This window comes from Pseudophryne corroboree, chromosome 8, assembly GCF_028390025.1.
Source record: "Pseudophryne corroboree isolate aPseCor3 chromosome 8, aPseCor3.hap2, whole genome shotgun sequence".
Taxonomy (NCBI): domain Eukaryota; kingdom Metazoa; phylum Chordata; class Amphibia; order Anura; family Myobatrachidae; genus Pseudophryne; species Pseudophryne corroboree.
Window position 1 is genome coordinate 71,520,952 of NC_086451.1, and position 19,961 is coordinate 71,540,912.

General features: G+C 48.0%; 1 protein-coding gene across 2 annotated transcripts in view; it reads left to right on the forward strand.

The window, feature by feature from the left end:
- Nucleotides 1-19,961, forward strand: part of TTC16 (tetratricopeptide repeat domain 16) — a 125,660-nt gene that overhangs the window by 37,275 nt on the left and 68,424 nt on the right. For both annotated transcript variants that reach the window (XM_063936629.1, XM_063936628.1), the window contains exons 4-7: nucleotides 6,902-6,992; nucleotides 7,219-7,362; nucleotides 15,255-15,355; nucleotides 15,506-15,635. In XM_063936629.1, coding sequence (XP_063792699.1) covers nucleotides 6,902-6,992; nucleotides 7,219-7,362; nucleotides 15,255-15,355; nucleotides 15,506-15,635 — 466 coding nt within the window. The remainder of the gene's footprint in view (nucleotides 1-6,901; nucleotides 6,993-7,218; nucleotides 7,363-15,254; nucleotides 15,356-15,505; nucleotides 15,636-19,961) is intronic.

The window sequence follows — 19,961 nt, forward strand, 5'->3', positions numbered from 1 at the left end:
GCTAATTAGTGAGGATTATATTATATGTACGTGTCTTAGTTCTACCCTTTTAGAAATTATATTAGAGTGGCGGTGCATGTTCCTCCAGCCCGCCTCCGCCTTTTTCTGTACTACTGCAAACCCCTGAACCTTTTCCCCTTCCCTGCAGTAGTCATGCAGGTCCAATATACCGGACCTTTTCTTTTTGTTGTTTTCCTCCTACTTTCCCGATTTGAACCTCCCCCACGCTATCCCCGCATGCCTCCCTCCCCCCTGAGCTCCAGACATGGCTCACACTTCCATTCACAACTGCACCCTAGTATTCGGTACATGTACACTAAATTAGTTCAATATAGACCTCTATCTCTCATCCCTGATATATGTTTCCAATGCTGAACCTTCTATCCCTCAATGTCAAAGGACTGAACTCGCCTAACAAGCGTAGACTGGCCCTCACATCCTTCCACCAACAAAAAGCAGACGTTGTCGCACTGCAAGAAACACACTTCTCTTCTGTTAACCCTCCCCTTTTTAAGAACAGCTACTTCCCTGCGGGGTACTACGCTAATGGTCCGTTTAAAAGGAATGAGGTGGCCATCCTTTTTAGCAAAAATGTCTCTTTTACCCTCCATTCTCAACTCTCAGACAAAAGTGGCCGCTATCTTATCCTCACCGGCCTGCTAGACGACAAGCCTGTTACATTGGTATCCCTATATGCACCTAACTCTAACCAAGTCCCCTTCCTGCGTAAACTATTCCTCACCATACGTAACACACTAAAGGGCTCCCTAGTTGTTTTGGGTGACTATAACCTTGTTCTAGACCCGAAAATGGACAAGTCCCGCCAACTCTCCCAACCTGTTTCCTCTGCTCACTCTGGCCTCTCCTCAGCCTTTCGCAATCTACTTGCGGAATTCGACCTTTACGATGTCTGGAGGACCCATAATCCCTCGGGTCGGGAATATACATTCCACTCCCTTGTCCACAATACCTACTCCAGAATAGACTTAATTCTATGTGACAAATGGTCTCTCCAGAGAACTAAAGACGTCGATATTTTGCCAATTACCTGGTCTGACCACGCCCCAGTTCTCTGGAAATGGAACCTACACGACCTCCGCAACCCACCCCGCCAATGGCGCCTATACCCATATCTCCTAAATAACCCTGTGTCTAAAAAAATTATCTTTGACTCCATTAACTCTTACTTAGCCACTAATTCCCCCCCAAGACACCTCTTCTATTAACCACTGGTGTGCCTTTAAGGCTGTCACCCGCGGAGCCGCCATTCAAGCAGGTGCCACTCTCAAAAAACAGGCCCGCCAACTGCAAGCGAAACTAGAAGCTGAACTGTTAGATCTCGAAACTCAAAATATAGCCCATCCCTCTAGAATTCTTAAAAATGAAATCTCCAATGTTCGAGGTCAACTCCAAAAATTGCTCCTCGCCCGCACCCAAGCGGCTTTGAATAGAATGCGCCACAAATTCTACCTCCTTGGAAATAAAGACGGCAGAATGTTAGCGCGTAAATTACGGGTTCAGCAAGCCAGAAATAAGATTAAGTGTATCTACTCTCCCACCAAACAGAAGATATTAAACCCCAGAGACATAACGAGCCAATTTGCAAAATATTACGCCAAACTATATAATCTAGCAACTGACCCTTCAACTCCTCAACCCACCTCTTCTTCTATTTCTTCTTTTTTGGATAACCTCTCTTTCCCTACTCTCACCCAGGAGCAACTATCTACACTTAATGCCCCATGGTCGGCGGAGGAAATCTCCACAGCTATTAAATCCACCCCTAGAAACAAGGCCCCAGGCCCAGATGGATTTGTCTCCGATTTCTGTGCCACTTTTTGTGACGTTCTCTCTCCCCACCTGACTGCCCTCTTCAATGCATTTTCTGACCACGGCTCTCTTCCCCCAGAACTCCTAGAAGCGCGTATTGTTACCATCCCTAAACCCGGAAAGGACCCTGCCTATGTGCATAACTACCGACCTATCGCACTACTCAACTGCGATATCAAACTCTATGCCAAAATAATTGCAACACGTATTAACAGATTCCTCCCACTGCTAGTACACCCGGACCAAACTGGCTTCGTGCCTGGAAGACAAGCGTCTGATAACACACGAAGGGTCTTCAACCTGATAGACTCCCTATCTAGGGATCAGGGCCTTCTCTTGCTATCCTTGGATGCTGAGAAGGCCTTTGACAGATTAAATTGGAAGTACATGCGTGAAGCCCTCCTCCGATTCGGATTTAGAGATCGTATACTAACCTCTATTCTAGCACTATATAGTTCTCCTACGGCCCGGGTGTTCAGCAGTGGCTTCTTGTCCGAATCTTTCCCTATCACAAATGGTACTAGACAAGGTTGCCCTCTATCCCCTCTAATATTCGTCCTGTCAATCGAACCCCTTGCAATTACAATACGCGATAACCCCCATATTCCGGCTCTACAATTTGGTTCATCCTCCCATAAACTAAGCCTCTTTGCAGACGATGTCCTCCTCTTCATCTCTGAACCCGCTACAACTCTACCTGTCTTACATTCTATTCTAGATGCCTATAGCCTAGCATCTTACTATAAACTTAACACTACCAAAACGGACGCCCTCCCCTTCAACCTACCCCATTCCCTCCCAACCCTCCAATCCTCCTTTCCATACAATTGGCGGAAACACACAATAAAATATCTAGGTATCAACATCCCTATCTCCACCTCTGACGTCTTCACTGTTAACCTCTTCCCCCTGATAGAGACGCTAGAAGCCCTAACAAAATCCTGGTCATCTTATGAGGTCTCCTGGCTGGGACGTATGGCAGCATTTAAAATGTCCCTACTACCCAAACTAATGTACCTTTTCCGCACAATTCCATACACCTTTCCAAAAAAGACCCTACAGACCTGTTCGTCTGTCATGTCTAGATATGTCTGGTCTTCAAAACCACCCTCGCTGGCTCTCTCCAGAATGGTCCTCCCACGAGCCTCTCTTTTGGCCCCCACTAAATATTATTTTGAGGCCCACTCACACTTGGGTTGGATGGAGCTGGAACAAATTCGAGCAAACCCAATCCCTCTAGCTGATCTTTTCCGCATCCCAAAGCCGCTCCGACCCACCCTTATGACTCTCCTTCCCTCCACGCAAGCCACACTACAAACCTGGGACAAATTATCCGCCACCCTTCCATCCCCCATATCTCACATTTCTCAGATCTCCATTACTACACTAGCACTAATGATACCCCACCTTAATCTATCTAAATGGAGACATGCAGGTATAATATGCCTAGGCGACCTACTCGACGGACTCTCTCTAACACCCTTCTCAGCTCTCCAGTCAGAGTTTTCTTTACCCGCCACAGAACTCTTCCACTATATGCAAGTTGCACACTGGTGGAGATCAATCCCCTCTACCTACTCAACGCTACACACAACTTCATATACCCTCTTCTCTCGTCTTTCCCTAACTGAATCTAAAGGCGACATTACGTACTGGTATAAACTACTGATAACCCCTACCTCCCACCCCAAATCTAATGCTCAATTGAAATGTGAACAAGACCTGGGAAGAACCCTGACGCTAAATGACTGGCATCTCATTTTTTTAACTTCTTACTCCATGTCCAAATGCTTAAACCACACTGAAATGCATATAAAACTGATACACAGACTGTACCTGACCCCTGATCGACTCCATAAATTTTGGCCCTCCCATAGTAATAAGTGTTGGAGACTCTGTGGCTCGGTAGGCCATATCTACCATATATTCTGGACGTGCCCAGTGATTGCCAAATATTGGTCGTAGGTATTCGACCTGATAAATAAGGTGCTGTCCATTCACATCACGCCAGACCCGACCCTAGCATTATTCCATGTTGTCCCCCCTTCTGTCCCCCCATCCGGCAGATATGTCCTAGGCCACATCCTAATAGCCGCCCGCGCCAACCTGGCTCAACTGTGGAAACAACCTTCACCCCCTACCTTGCTAAAAGTTATTCATAAGATGAATCATCACTTCCTCATGGAAACGGAATATATCCTCTCCTCCACCAACACTACTCCCCCCAAAACAAGCTGGTCCCCGTGGCATCGCTATGTCTCCTCTGATGAAGGATCTCAATACTTTCATAAACCACCTATACACAACCCAACCCACTTTAGTTTAATTGAACAACCAGACACGATCTGATGCTCTATGGCACAGGTTCTCAAACTCGGTCCTCAGGACCCCACACAGTGCATGTTTTGCAGGTAGCCCAGTAGGTACACAGGTGTATTAATTACTCACTGACACGTTTTAAAAGGTCCACAGGTGGAGTTAATTATTTCACTTGTGATTCTGTGAGGAGACCTGCAAAACATGCACCGTGTGGGGTCCTGAGGACCGAGTTTGAGAACCTATGCTCTATGGTATTGGTTGTCAGGTTACTCTCCCCTATCAGTATAGTTCAATACCCTCCCCTCCCCAAACCGAGGCGACTTAGCCTAGACTTTCCTCCCTACCTTCTCTCAATCTATATCTATATGCCTTGGCCTCCAGTACTGGAGCCCTATTTTCTTGTAGCAATGTAACGGTTTCTCCTATGCATAAATATAACTGTTGCATTATATATGTTTGGTTCCGATGTACTAGCCCCCATCCTTAGTCTGGACGCTCCCCCCCCCCCCCACCCCCATGTACCCCCTTCATATCTACCTTTGTATTGTGTTGTTATGTAACACCCTTTTCGTTCTGTATCCCATAAAAGTGACTTTTTTCTCAATAAAAACTATTGATACAAAAAAAAAAAGTAGCTAGCGAGCGATCAACTCGGAAACCAAACTTGTAAAGGTAAGAAAAGATCCACAACACCATGCTGTGATAGAAGAATGAAAAAACTGTCCTTGAGAGACAAAAAAAAATTAATCTGAGCCAATCCAAAATGATTCATGTGAATGTGGTGTAAACATCAGTGCCAGGACGCAGACTTCAATATTTTGGATTAAATGGCAGAATTCCAAGGAAAAAGTTGCTTTTATCTCTCAAAGACAGAAAAGATTAGAATGGGCTAAAAATCATATTAAGTGGTCAGAAGAACAATGGAACAGTGTCATCTGGAGAGACATATTTGGTAGTGATGGCATGAAATATGTCCACAGATGAATTGGAGAAAATTTGCTACCTGAGTGCACAACACCTACTGTGAAGCATCCAGTTAGTGTTATGCTGTGGGGATGTATGACAGCAAAAGGTGTGGGACAATTTTTTTTGATCATTGGCACTTTAAATAGCATCAGTGTCCTGAAGTGGGGAAGGGGAAGCACTTGGGGGGAGCACAAACTATGCAGAGTAGTGGGTAATCAGTGGGTGAATAAATGCTGTGCGATTCACAGTGCAGAGAGAGTGCGGGGGCAGCCCAGCATAACGGAGAGTGACTGAAAAGGGAGTGACACAAGGCTCCGCCCCTTTTACTTAGGCTCCACACTTTTTCTGATGCAGGCGCACTTTTGGAATGCCAAAGGTCCCGACCCACTGGCCACCAATGTTGGGAGGTATGTAACTGCAGCAAAAGGCTTCCTGACGAAGTACTAATGAATATTGTGCGACACTAAGAAATGTGCTTTCCCACAGTTCACTACGTATAACTGTTATTAAAATGTAAAATTGAGTTATAAAGTTCATTGTATGATGTTGTATTATGTTCTAAATTAAATTGCCATTGTAATGATGTGTGCTTTTTCGTATAAAATATATTCAGGGCCGGATAAAGCCTTGGTGGTGCCCGGGGCACTTAAGACAAGGGAGCCCTGGTGGAAGGCGGGGGAGTATATTTTAGATTGTGCATACCTCCCAACATGACCCATTCCAGGAGGGATACAATGCTCTCTATCTGGTCTTCCTTCTTAATATATAATTGGTGTTACCTGTGTTGAACTATTTCATAGATATGAAAAGTGTTTCAACACAGGTGATTGCAATCATAACTTAATATAGCATGTTATCCCTCCAGGACTGGGTCATGTTAGGATGTATGGATTGTGTATATTGAATTTAATCCAATGGGGTATATTAGATTTAAACTAATAGTTGAATAATGCAAGGTTACATAGGACCCAGACACCCAGGCAGGGAGGAGGAGAAGCTGGGATCCCTGTCAGACCCTCCAACATGACCCGCCCCACTAGGTACAAAATGCTCTGTTTCTGGACTTCCCTCTTAATTTATTATTGCCATCACCTGTGAAGAAACAGCTTTCTTATCATTTAACTAGTTCAACACAGGTGATGGAAATTATAAATTAAGAGGGAAGTCCAGGAACAGAGCATTTCGTACCTGGTGGGGCGGGTCATGTTGGAGGGTCTGCCCTGTGTCACTTACAGCTCTCTCCACCCTCCTATCTCTCCTCTGGTCAGAAAGCTCAATCGGTAGCTCATAAAACCTGATACTCTGCCTGCAATGCATGCTGCCCTCCTCGCCTTCTGGATGTCTGGTTCTGCTACTGCGTGAGAGGGAAAGCTAGCGATGTCGGTGTGCTCTGTTTGGGGGGGCCCTTAACAAAGGGGGGCCGGGGTACTGTATGCCCTGCTACCCCCCCTTAATATGGCTATGAATATATTAGTGCTATAATCTGATAAGCTTCAAAAATGCACATTTTGCAAAAGGTTCCAAATATATATATAATATGCACTCACAGGAGACAGATTAAGCCTGCCCTCTGGCAGTATAAAAATAAATATGGCCACTGATACTGTAGAGATCAGTGTATCTCTGTTTACCCAGCAGTCATCTTTCTATTATAACTGCTACACTGAGGTGTGTGCGGGTTGAACATAGACATGTGCTAGTTGTAACCTTTGTCACTGGGGTTATTGGCAATGCAGAGGGGTAGATGTTCACCTACCTGGAGCCATGTCTACATTTGTCTTTCCAGCTATGAGCGGGGTCTGCAGTGCCTGTCGCAGGGTGAATGGGAGAAGGCGGTCATCTCATTCTCAAAAGCTATTAACCTGTGTCCGGAGAAGGTATAGTACCACTATGTAATAACAGAATAACACCATTGCCATTCATCCTATAGAGGTTTTCTTCTTGTAAAGTGTTCATATTCCATTTTCTAAGTAATGTTAGATAAATGACAGCTTGTGACAGTCGCTATGGGTTACAGCACATATCTGTGTGCTAATTGTTCATCAGTGTCTCCCATCTCTCACTACGAGCTTCTATAATGAGTCCTGTTGTATGGTTCTATAGATACAGCTGTATGTGAAGAGAGCAGAAGCGTTTCTCCAGCTCTGTGACTTCCAGTCTGCGGCCCTGAACTTACAGAAGGCCTGCTCCATCACTCACCCACTGCAGGAGCATACAGAACTGCTGGCCTTTACCTATTACCTGCAGGTGAGACACAGGGAACCTTGCCTCATGTGTCCCTAAAGTAGTCATTAATATGAATGTTTCTTACCTGGAAGATGTACTCTGTATAGCGTGGGTTTCCTCCCGGTGCTCTGGCTGCATCCCACAATCCAAAATTATACTTGTAGGTCCATGAAGTAGTGTTAGGGTCTCCTGCCCTGTGCTGCCACGTCGTCATGGCAACCGGGAGACAAGTGCTAGCGGAGTAACCTGAGCGCAGCTGATACTCCGGTTCGGGTCTTTTGCTGTGCAGTGGTTACAGGCTCTGTGCACGGCAGGGGATCCTGTGCTGGTTTTTGTGCTCACAGTCTGTGAGGTCTGAGTGGGGCGTGGACAGCACCTGCTTTATAAGGCCTCTTCTCAGGTTAAGCAGATGCTGCTGAATCTTTGTTGGTTAGTCAGTTCCTGAAAGTTAGCCAGTACTGTGTAGCTTTGTATTTGTTGTTGCTTACTGCAAATAGGCCTGGGGATTTGGTACTACACTCTGCCAATCCAGACCTAGCAGTAAGACTGGAGTCAGTCGTTTAACTTGCTGGGGTTCTTTTACTACTCTGTGAACTTAGCAAGTTTGCGGCTGTATTCTAAGACTTGCCTGCCTAAATCCTGTCTCACTGTGCAAGGTGTCAGGTGTCAGTTTAGTGGCAGTAAGCTGAACCTGTGCACTGCAAGTGAGATTTAGGATTGTGGAGACTCTCCTTGTGTCTATCATTCCATCTCTGACCAAGGAGTTTACTGCCACACCCGTTGGTAACCCTTTAGGGTTTTGCTGTTGCCCTTAGCAACAGCATTTCGGGTTCTCTACGTATTAAAACACAACATCTTGCTTTTCCCATCTGAGCATTACTAATACTAGGGAGACACCCAGTTCCTTAGCCTCTGGGCTTCTCTGTTCACTTTGTGTGTATTTTGTTACCCTATCACCTTCTGTGTACGTAATGTCATATTCCCCAGTCTGTCTGTGAGTTCATTTGTTTTGCATACCTATCCGTTCAGACACCAGTACATTCCTGCAGGCACTGGTGTGCATAACAGTTCAAACACCAGTACATTCCTGCAGGCGCTGGAGTGCATAACAGTTCTGACACCAGTACATTCCTGCAGGCACTGGTGTGCATAACATATTCAGCAGCCTAATACTCCTGTTTAAATTTTGTGGGAATATGGAGCATACCCCTCAAAATACGTTGCAACAGGTGGTCGATCAGGTGCAGGTCCTGACTCGACAATTTAATGATTTGTCCATTAAAATGCACACCTCCCAGGCCGCTGGCGGAGCTCCCGCACCAGCAGCACCTTCAGGGGTTAAGGAGCCGAAAGTAAATCTCCCGGATCGTTTTTCTGGAGATCGCTCGCAGTTCTTTTGTTTCAAGGAGAGCTGCAAGCTATACTTCCGGCTTAGGCCTCAGTCTTCTGGGTCGGAGATTCAGCGGGTGAGCATAGTGATTTCCTTGCTACAAGGAGACCCACAGGTCTGGGCATATGGGTTGCAGCCTGACTGTCCGTCGCTTAAAAGTGTTGATGCTTTTTTTACGGCACTGGGCATGTTGTATGATGACCCTGACAAGACGGCCTCAGCCGAGGCTCAGATTTCGATCCTTAAGCAAGGGCGAAGGCCAGTTGAAGTTTACTGTACGGAGTTTCGGAGGTTGGCCCATGATACCCAGTGGAATGACCCAGCCCTGAGACACCAGTACCGAAGAGGTCTTTCTAACCAGATAAAGGACCAACTGGTACAATATCCCTTGCCTGATAGCTTGGATCAGCTCATGCAGTTATCCATCCGGGTGGATAGACGGCTGAGAGAGCGTAGGCTTGAAAGGGAGACTGAGGTTTCCTACTTTCCCAAGGGAACCTCAGACTCTGATGAATTTCCTGAGGAGCCTATGCAGATTGGGGCTACCCGCCTCTCCTCGCGTGAGAAGACAGCAGGGGTTGTGTTTGTACTGTGGGAATAAAGGTCATGTGGTAGTATCATGCCCAGAAAAGCCGGAAAACTTCAGGGCCTGAGGGTGATGGGAAATATCCTGTCAGGCCAGAAGTCAGAATTTCCCAAGAAGACTTTTATCATTCCGGTGAGCTTGAAGATCCTCGGTCAAACTGTCAAGACTGAGGCCTTTGTGGACAGTGGGGCCGACGGGGTTTTTATGGACCGCCAATTCGCCCTGAAACACTCTGTTCCCTTAGTACCCTTGGCATCGGAAATTGAGATTTGTGGGTTAAACGGGGAACCATTATCCCAAGGTAAAATTACCTCTTGCACTAGCCAGATTTCTTTGTTTATTGGAGCCACACACTCTGAAAAATTGTCCTTTTATGTGACTGTCTGTACTTTTGCCCCATTGGTGTTGGGGTTACCCTGGTTAAGGGCCCACAATCCTCAATTTGACTGGGTCTCTGGGGAGATTCTTAGTTGGGGTACTGATTGTTTCAGGAGTTGCTTGAGCCTTCCAGTCAGGCTCTCGCAGCTAAGTTTGCCAGGATTGCCAGGGTGTTATACAGATTTTGCGGACGTGTTCTCCAAAAAAGTTGCAGAGGTACTACCTCCCCATCGCCCCTATGACTGTGCCATTGATTTGTTGCCAAATGCTAAGCTTCCCAAGAGCAGGTTGTACTCCCTGTCACGTCCTGAGACTCAGGCTATGGCAGAGTACATTCAGGAGAACTTGGCTAAGGGATTTATCAGACCTTCACAGTCTCCAGTTGGGTCGGGGTTCTTCTTCGTGGGTAAAAAGGACGGTTCGTTGCGACCCTGCATCGACTTCAGGGAATTGAACCGTATCACGATTAAAAACTCATACCCACTGCCCCTCATTTCGGTCTTGTTTGACCAGCTTCGTACTGCCACCATTTTTTCTAAGATTGACCTACGCGGTGCGTACAATCTAATCCGAATAAGAGAGGGGGATGAATGGAAGACTGCCTTTAATACCCACTCAGGGCATTATGAATATTTGGTGATGCCTTTTGGGCTCTGTAATGCCCCGGCAGTCTTCCAGGATTTCATGAATGATGTGCTCAGGGAATATTTGGATAGATTCTTAGTTGTATACTTAGATGACATCCTAATCTTCTCCCATTCCCTGGAGGAACATCGGAAGCATGTACGCTTAGTCCTCCAGAAACTCAGAGACCACCGGCTTGGGGCGAAGCTGGAGAAGTGCGAATTTGAAGTTCAGCAAATCGCATTTCTAGGATATATTATCTCCCCAGAAGGTTTCCAAATGGAGGGTTCCAAGGTACAGGCAGTCCTGGATTGGGTGCAGCCCACTAGTTTGAAAGCGCTTCAGCGTTTCCTGGGCTTTGCGAATTTTTATAGACGATTTATCGCTGGATTTTCGTCTATAGTGGCGCCCTTGGTGGCACTCACTAAGAAAGGGGTGGATGTTGCTCACTGGTCTTGTGAGGCTAAAGCGGCTTTTGCCCGTCTCAAAAGGGCATTTGTATCGGCCAAGGTGCTGCGACACCCAGATCCAGAGCGTCCTTTTGTGGTGGAGGTGGATGCCTCTGAGATGGGTATTGGGGCAGTGCTTTCTCAGATGGGAGTGTCTGATAATCGCCTTCATCCCTGTGCTTACTTTTCCCGTAAATTTTCGCCTGCCGAGATGAATTATGACGTGGGTAACCGGGAATTGTTGGCTATTAAGGATGCACTCGAGGAGTGGAGACACTGGCTTGAGGGGGCTAAGTTTGTGGTCTCAATTCTCACCGACCATAAGAATCTGGCATATTTAGAGTCAGCGAAGCGTCTCAATGCCAGGCAGGCACGATGGGCTTTGTTTTTTGCTCGCTTTAATTTTTTGATAACATATCGCCCTGGGTCAAAAAACATCAAGGCTGATGCGCTCTCGCGGAGTTTTGCTCCAATCCAGGAGACCACCGAGGAGCCGTTGCCCATTGTGTCCCCATCATGTATTAAAGTGGGCATTACCCAGGACCTCTTATCATTAGTCCTTAGAGCACAGGAGCAGGCTCCTCCAGACCTTCCGGTAGGTCTTTTGTTTGTGCCTCCTAGGTTAAGACAGCGAGTGTTCCTGGAATTCCATGCCAAGAAGTCGGCAGGTCACCCGGGTATTGCCAGAACTCGGGAGTTGCTATCTAGGGCGGTGTGGTGGCCCTCGGTGGCTAAGGATGTGGATCAGTGGGTTCGGGCATGTGACATCTGTGCCCGAAATAAGACTCCTAGAGGGGTTCCTGTTGGCCCATTACATCCACTCTCTATCCCATCTAAGCCATGGACCCACATTTCAATGGATTTTGTGGTGGACTTGCCCAAATCCTCGGGGATGACAGCCATCTGGGTTGTCGTTGACAGGTTTTCGAAGATGGCGCACTTCGTTCCACTGGTTGGGCTGCCATCGGCCAGACGCCTGTCTGAATTATTTATGCTGCATGTTGTGCGTCTCCACGGGTTGCCACTTGATGTGGTCTCTGACCGCGGATCCCAGTTTGTGGCCAAATTCTGGAGGGCATTTTGTTCCGATCTCCAGATTTCTGTCAGCTTGTCGTCAGGCTACCATCCGCAGTCTAATGGGCAGACTGAAAGGGTGAACCAGTCCCTTGAGCAGTTCCTCAGGTGTTATGTCTCCAAGTGTCAGACTGACTGGGTTGCTCATCTGTCCATGGCGGAGTTTGCCTATAACAACGCGGCTCACTCTGCTACAGGGATCTCTCCCTTCCTTTGTGTGTATGGGCATCATCCTAAGGCCAATTCTTTTGACCCCCTGGACTCCACGCCTGGTGGTTCCTCTGTGGTTTCAGTCCTTAGAGGTATTTGTCGGAAAGTGAAGAAAGCCCTTGTGTCTGTGTCATTAGTGACCAAAAGGGTTTTTGATAAGCGGAAAAGACCCTGCAGCTTCAAATTAGGAGACTTCGTCTGGTTGTCTACCAAGAATTTGAAGTTGAGACAGCCATCTCATAAGTTAGGCCCCCGGTTCATCGGCCCTTATAAGATCACCAGGGTTATCAATCCGGTGGCATTTCAGTTAGATCTGCCCCGTTCTTTGGGTATCAATAAAACATTTCATTGTTCCCTTTTAAAACGGGCGATTAGTAATCCTTCTTCCAGTGGAAGACCTTCCCCTCTTCTGATACGTGGCCAGAGGGAGTTTGTTGTTGAAAGGATTCTTGACTCCAAGATGGTTCGGGGTCGTCTGTCATTTTTGGTGCATTGGAAGGGGTATGGCCCGGAGGAGCGGTCGTGGGTGCGCAGTTGTGATCTTCATGCCCCCAGACTGATACGCTCTTTCTTCTCGCAGTTCCCCGATAAACCCAGTGGTAGGGGTTCTTTGACCCCTCGTCAGAGGGGGGGTACTGTTAGGGTCTCCTGCCCTGTGCTGCCACGTCGTCATGGCAACCGGGAGACAAGTGCTAGCGGAGTAACCTGAGCGCAGCTGATACTCCGGTTCGGGTCTTTTGCTGTGCAGTGGTTACAGGCTCTGTGCACGGCAGGGGATCCGGTGCTGGTTTTTGTGCTCACAGTCTGTGAGGTCTGAGTGGGGCGTGGACAGCACCTGCTTTATAAGGCCTCTTCTCAGGTTAAGCAGATGCTGCTGAATCTTTGTTGGTTAGTCAGTTCCTGAAAGTTAGCCAGTACTGTGTAGCTTTGTATTTGTTGTTGCTTACTGCAAATAGGCCTGGGGATTTGGTACTACACTCTGCCAATCCAGACCTAGCAGTAAGACTGGAGTCAGTCGTTTAACTTGCTAGGGTTCTTTTACTACTCTGTGAACTTAGCAAGTTTGCGGCTGTATTCTAAGACTTGCCTGCCTAAATCCTGTCTCACTGTGCAAGGTGTCAGGTGTCAGTTTAGTGGCAGTAAGCTGAACCTGTGCACTGCAAGTGAGAATTAGGATTGTGGAGACTCTCCTTGTGTCTATCATTCCATCTCTGACCAAGGAGTTTACTGCCACACCCGTTGGTAACCCTTTAGGGTTTTGCTGTTGCCCTTAGCAACAGCATTTCGGGTTCTCTACGTATTAAAACACAACATCTTGCTTTTCCCATCTGAGCATTACTAATACTAGGGAGACACCCAGTTCCTTAGCCTCTGGGCTTCTCTGTTCACTTTGTGTGTATTTTGTTACCCTATCACCTTCTGTGTACGTAATGTCATATTCCCCAGTCTGTCTGTGAGTTCATTTGTTTTGCATACCAATCCGTTCAGACACCAGTACATTCCTGCAAGCACTGGTGTGCATAACAGTTCAAACACCAGTACATTCCTGCAGGCGCTGGAGTGCATAACAGTTCTGACACCAGTAGATTCCTGCAGGCACTGGTGTGCATAACAAGTAGGTATGGACATCTGTTTCCGATGGTTTGCAACCATCAATATTTTTCTCGCGATGTTAGTGTTTTCAACGTTCGATGGTGGCTTTCCAATGGTAGCCACCATCGAATGGTGTGGATGTGTTAGCCATTTTATGTTAAAATGCAGATGAATTCAGCTGTTTAACATCGGGAATGGCCACAGGTTGCTTTTGCACATGTGCAAACAGGTTTTTTTGCGCAAGTAAAATGAATACTTTTTCCATATAATTCTTCTAATACGATGGTTAGTTACTATCGCTTCGAAAGTTTAGATGGCGGAAGCCCAACCATAATTTGGTGCTGGAGTTACAATGTCCATCCCTACCATGAAGCAGCCCTGGCATGTGGTGCGCGGGCGGGCACAACAAGGGGGTGTAGCCACAACTGAAGGGAGTTTGCCACGAGTCAAGGTGGGATGGCTTTGCGGCACGTCCTCATCTATCTTTATGCCGGCTACTAGCGGGTGGTGGGGCTGGAGGTGGGGTGGGCGTTCGAACAGAGAGCCGGGAGGCTGCGCTGAACTGCCAGCCCCGCTCTCTATGTGGCCAGACCAGCCCAACAGGCCATTGGCCCTTCTGGCATTTGCCAGGAGTGCAAGATGGCCAGTCCGACCCTGAGTAGGTCAGTTGTCTCCCAGCAACATAAATGAACCCTGTGGTCAGTTGTTAATAGGGACATTGTCCCCCTTTGCATCGCTGCTTCGTGCACCAAGCATGGTGGGCCGAGTAAGCTGCTGAAAGGGATACTCTACTGAATTTGGCTAAACCTCTTCCCCACACACCCCAGTACCCAGGCCCTTGTCAGCTTTTGATGGCCCTTATCGCAAACAACTACTTGATGACACTGAGTACAAGCTTGATGACATTAAAGAAGACTCTGCTAGATACATTCTGCTGGAGAGTGTACCTACAGTATGCCAGTCTCCCTACCAGTGCTGCTTCTGCGCGCTGTCAGGGAGCTACTCATCGCTTCCGGGGTCGCAGCGGCTGCGTGTGATGTCACGCAGCCGCCGCGGCCCACCTCCAGCACGGTCCGGGCACGCCTGAGTTGCTTGGACCACACCCCCAAAACGGCAGCCAGATGCCGCCGCCCCGCCCCGCGACCACCTCTGCCTGTCAATCAGGCAGCGGCGATTGCTGGGCAGAGATGCCGATCGCATCTTTGGCATGCGCCGGCGCATGCACAGTTCAGACCTGGTCGCCCACTGTGCGAAGAATGCACAGCAGCGATCAGGTCTGATTTAGGCCCTTTGTGTGCCCTTAAAGCACATTAGCTTAGTACTCTTTCACCTATCCCTATATATCACCTATTCCGTCACATGAAAACATCAAACGTTATGAGTTGTGTATAGATTGTCCTCATTCCACTTCTGTTTTTGCTCCTGGACTTCCCACTTCATTTATGATTCTCTTCAATTAATTAGATCTCAGGCTCTGCAATCATAAATTAAGGGGGAAGTCCAGGAGCGGAGAATTTTGTACACAGTGGAAGGGGCCATTTTGGAGAGTCTGAACCTATTTTTCCCTTTTTGATGTAACTCAGTGACTATTCCTGTTACTATCACCTAGGGCCAGAGCCTGTTTGATCAGATGTGTCTCCTGGATGCCTTGGAATCTTTTACACGCGCTACAGAGATCCAGCCGCAGAACAGACAGTATCACATGCGCAGGTGAGACAGCAAGATAGTCTGTCTCTGTATTGGCAGATTGGGGCCCTGCACAGCTCTGTTTGGCAGTCACCTATCCACCTGTATTTCACAAATAACATCTGTGTGGTTGCTGCCTGTTCTGAGTCTGTTGTGCTGCCTGTTTCCTGACAGCATCTGTTGCCTTGCCGCCTTGGGAAGATATACAGACTGCATCCGTTTGCTCAACAAACAGCTGGAAGAGGAACAAGGCAATCCTGAGCTATACATTGTGCGTGCCAGGCTGTATGATAGCATCAACAAGGTAACATCATGACAGCGGCCATATTGGTATATACTATCAGATTTTCTGGCGTCAGTACCATACAACCTATACAGTATAATTATACATTATAATATTCTCAGGCCAAGGGTTTAATAGGAAGATGGTTCATCAAGAAAAGTATGGGTGGCCTTGAATTCTACAGGGTATTTCATCCCAGTCCACCAGCCGACCGTTCACCCATCCCCTTATTATGTAAGCTCTAACAGGCAGGGCCCTCCTTCCTCTTGTTACTCCCTTAGCACCTATCCATGCCACCTGTGCTCCTTATCTTTTCTCTCCAGGTGCATTCATCCAGCTGCTCTGATATCATACACTACCTCAGTGACTGCCTCCCATTCCTGTGACTTGCCACCGCTTGCCCCACACGTAGGGAGGCCAATCCCGGGATCGGGATCGGCGGGATCCCGGGTTTTGGGCCCAAAAATGCCGGGATTTGAATCCCGGGATTGGAGCCTCCAATCCCGGGATTCACGGGATTACATTGCGCATGTGCAGGAGGGTGGGTGTACGTAATACTACTTACTATTAGGCGGACGGCAGCCATGGAAACACGCTGAACATGACGGCACTTCAAATGTAGCGCCGGCCGCCAGCCAATCAGAGCTGGAGGACCGGCAGCCAATCAGGAGCGACTGCTGCGGCCGCTTCCCTGATTGGCTGCCGGTCCGCCAGCTCTGGTTGGCTGGTGGCCGGCGCTTCATTTGAAATGCCGCCGCGTTCAGTGTGTCCATGGCTGCCGCCCGCCTAATGGTAAGTAGTGTTACTTACACCCGCCCTCCCTCCTTGCAGTGCTCTCCAACAGCCTCCCTTCCACACCGCTACCTGCATCCTCCCTCCCTCTCGCACCGCTACCTATACCCTCCCTCCCGCACCGCTACCTACACCCTCCCTCCCGCACCACTACCTACACCCTCCATCCAGCGCTGCTCCCTACACCCTTCTCCACTGCCCTTCACTGATCCCTACTGCAATCCCGGGAATCCCGGGATTGGCCTCCCTACCCACAAGATAGTGAGTAGCCCTATACTCACTCACCATGTGCCCTCCTCCCACCTAATCTATTATCCTATAGGGGATGTAATCATGTTACCGGCTGTCGGGAACCCGGCGGTCAGTGTACTGACACCAGAATCCCGACCGCTAGAAATCCCGACAGTTGGCATGCCGACTAACAGGGACTATTTACACTCGTGGGTGTCCACGACACCCATAGAGTGGGAATAGAACCTGTGGCGAGCCCGCAAGGGGCTTCGTTGCATTCGCTCCCCGCTGGCAATCTGGCGGCCGGGATCCTTGCGTCGGTATGCTGACAGCCGGGATCCCCACCGCCGGTGACCCGATCCCAACCCATTCCATAGCTGTAGGTTGTTCTTAGCTTTGCCAATTTACAATGTATTGTACTTATGTTAAGTTACACTGTTGCTATGTAGTGTATATGCCTTGTGAAGCGCTGCGGAACCTTGTGGTGCCATAAAAATAAATGATAATAATAATAGTACCTGTCCAATTAAAAGTTTTTCCTCAGCTTTTTGCTTATTTGGCTTCTAATTAACAAACTGCAGTCATAACCCTCAAATAAATACAGTTAGCAAAAACCACAGTACTAACACAGTGACGAGCAGTTAGCATACCACCCACAGCAGCGCGGTCACCCATCTGCGACCGTATGCAAATACAGACTCCTCCCGTGCGGCCGAACGTGCAAGGTCTGAGGTGCCCACTTTTAGTGCCTGTGCGCGCTGTAATACCAGTTGTGCGTGCTTCCACACCACCATCGGTAGCACCATTGAAAATGTACAGCAGCCCTATAGCAGGTGCAGTGTGTCTGGAAACCAACCGCTTACATTGACACATCTGCAACACTCCCATAACACCCACTGAACGGACCATATTTGCGTACACAACTAGCCACCTCCCAGTCATCGCCCATCACTTTCCCGCCAAATTTTTTATACCATCTGTCCCCATGGCAACAGCACCTTTGGTGTGAGCTCTCTGAACATTGTGTGCGTCTCAGAATCAGCCCCTGAATCTTTACCTGCTGCCTCCCAGTTCCTTCCTGCTTATTGCCATATTTGTTTGTTGTAGCCTGTAACACATTTATTACAGATGCCTGTCTCTGAGGGCTGCCCATGTGGCCCCTGGAGTATATTAGGTTACCTACTGTATCACCTAGGTAACAGTAACAATGGGGGTTATTCAGGTTTATTAGCAAACCAAAAAAGTAAGCAACAGGGCAAAACCATGTGTGCAGACGGGGCAGATGTAACATGTGCAGAGAGAGTTAGATTTGGGTGGGTTATTGTTCTGTACAGGGTAGATACTGGCTGCTTAATTTCTAAACTGCAATCCTGATTTCAGTTTGAACACACCCCACCCATATCTAACTCTCTCTGCACATGTTACATCTGCCCCACCTGCAGTGCACATGGTTTTGCCCAATTGCTAATTTTTTTGGTTTGCTAACAAACCTGAATAAGGCCCAAGGAAGTGATAAACCAGTGATAAGTGAAAGGTGATAAACGCACCAGCCTATCAGCTCCTAATTGTTAATTTACATATTGGAGCTGATTGGCTGTTGTGTTTATCACCTTGCACTTATCACTGGTTTATCACTTCCTTATGCCTTCTCCATGTTAATACATCTGCCCCATGGGGGTGATTCAGACCTGATCGTAGATGTGCTAAATTTAGCACATCTACGTTCAGCTTCCGTGACACGTGGGGGGACGCCCAGCACAGGCATAGTCCTCCCCGCATGTCATGCCCTACCCCATCGTACAAATACAAAAGAATCGCACAGCGGCGATGCTTTTGTTCTGTAGGAGTAGGTCCCAGGCAGCGCAGCTCCTGCGCGCTGGCAGGGAGCTACTCGTCGCTGCCCGGGTCGCAGAGGCTGCTTGTGATGTCACGCAGCTGCCGCGGCCCCCCCACAACGGTTCGGGCATGCCTGCGTTGCCCAGACTGCACCCCGTAGACAGCAGCCAAACGCCGCCAGCCCACCCCCTCCCGCCCGGGGACCGCCTCTGCCTGTCAATCAGGCAGAGGCGATTGCAGGGCTAAGACAGCCGTAGGCTGTCTGCCATGCGCCGAAGCATGCGCACTTCAGACCTGATCGCCAGCGATCAGGTCTGAATTAGCCCCCATATATGTAAGGCTTGTAGAACCTTTTGCAAAACAATGAAAAAAGTGACTGCGCTCACCATTAGTTAGTAATACAGTAGTTATCTGCTTTTTGGTAGAATCCACGAGACTTCTCCTTACCACATTAATCATTTATTAAAGTACTAGTTACCAGCCCGTTAAAATTACGAAACAACATAACCGTAATGTCAGCGCCGGCGCACATTGCTTCCTCAGGCACCATCTAGTGGCCGCCAGCACGTAAAACACTTGAATTTCCCCCATAGAGGTGATGAGCTGCGTTTGCCTTTCATTATATGGGATGATACACATGAAAATACGTAAAATGAACCTATATTAATAATGATACATATCTATATTGTATCCTATATATTAAGGTTTGTTGTCCAATTGCTACAATAGCCAGCAGACATGTCAGTGGTTACACCCGGTGAAATATTGCAGCTTGTTTAGTGTCCTTTTGTTTGTTCGCTGAGGTCATTATATACATAGGTCTACCCTTAGTAGATTATACCAGGGGGATTCCTTTGTTAGGGGGATTACCTCTAAACTGTCAGTGGGTCTCCGTTACCGCTTCCCAGTTAGATGTTTGTCAGATTCCACCACTTAATATCGGCATGTGGGCAGCTGTCCATTATGGATAAAGATCCTAATTCATGTTTGTACGTAATAGGCGATGTTCATGCAAAGGAGCAATTACCGGCAGACTGCGCATGTGCTGCGATTGCAATGCGCATGTGCCAAGGTGCCACTGAGATCCCGCTCACAACGAGGATTTCCGGGAAAAGTGACTGACAGGAAGTGACCAGTTGGAGGTATTAATGGGCGGTGGTTGGAAAAACGCAGTCATGTCATGGCCATTTTCAGGACGTGTATCTGCTGACAGCTGTAGGCTTGTACATACATAAACATGACGCCTGTGTCTGTACTGCTGTGTCCAGTCTGCATAGCCGTAGGCCTACCCTTAGCCTCAAGGTTCTGCTGTGAATGTGTACGCAGTTGCGATTGAGTTTTGCAATGTCTCCAGTGGGCAGTCATTTCTAGACTGCAGCAGCACTTGCTAACATTAACAGTTCCGTAGCCTAAAAACTCACAAACATGAATTACGCCCTGAACCTCCTGTGTATATGGGGGTCCCTGCCTCTCAGTTTATGGACGGTG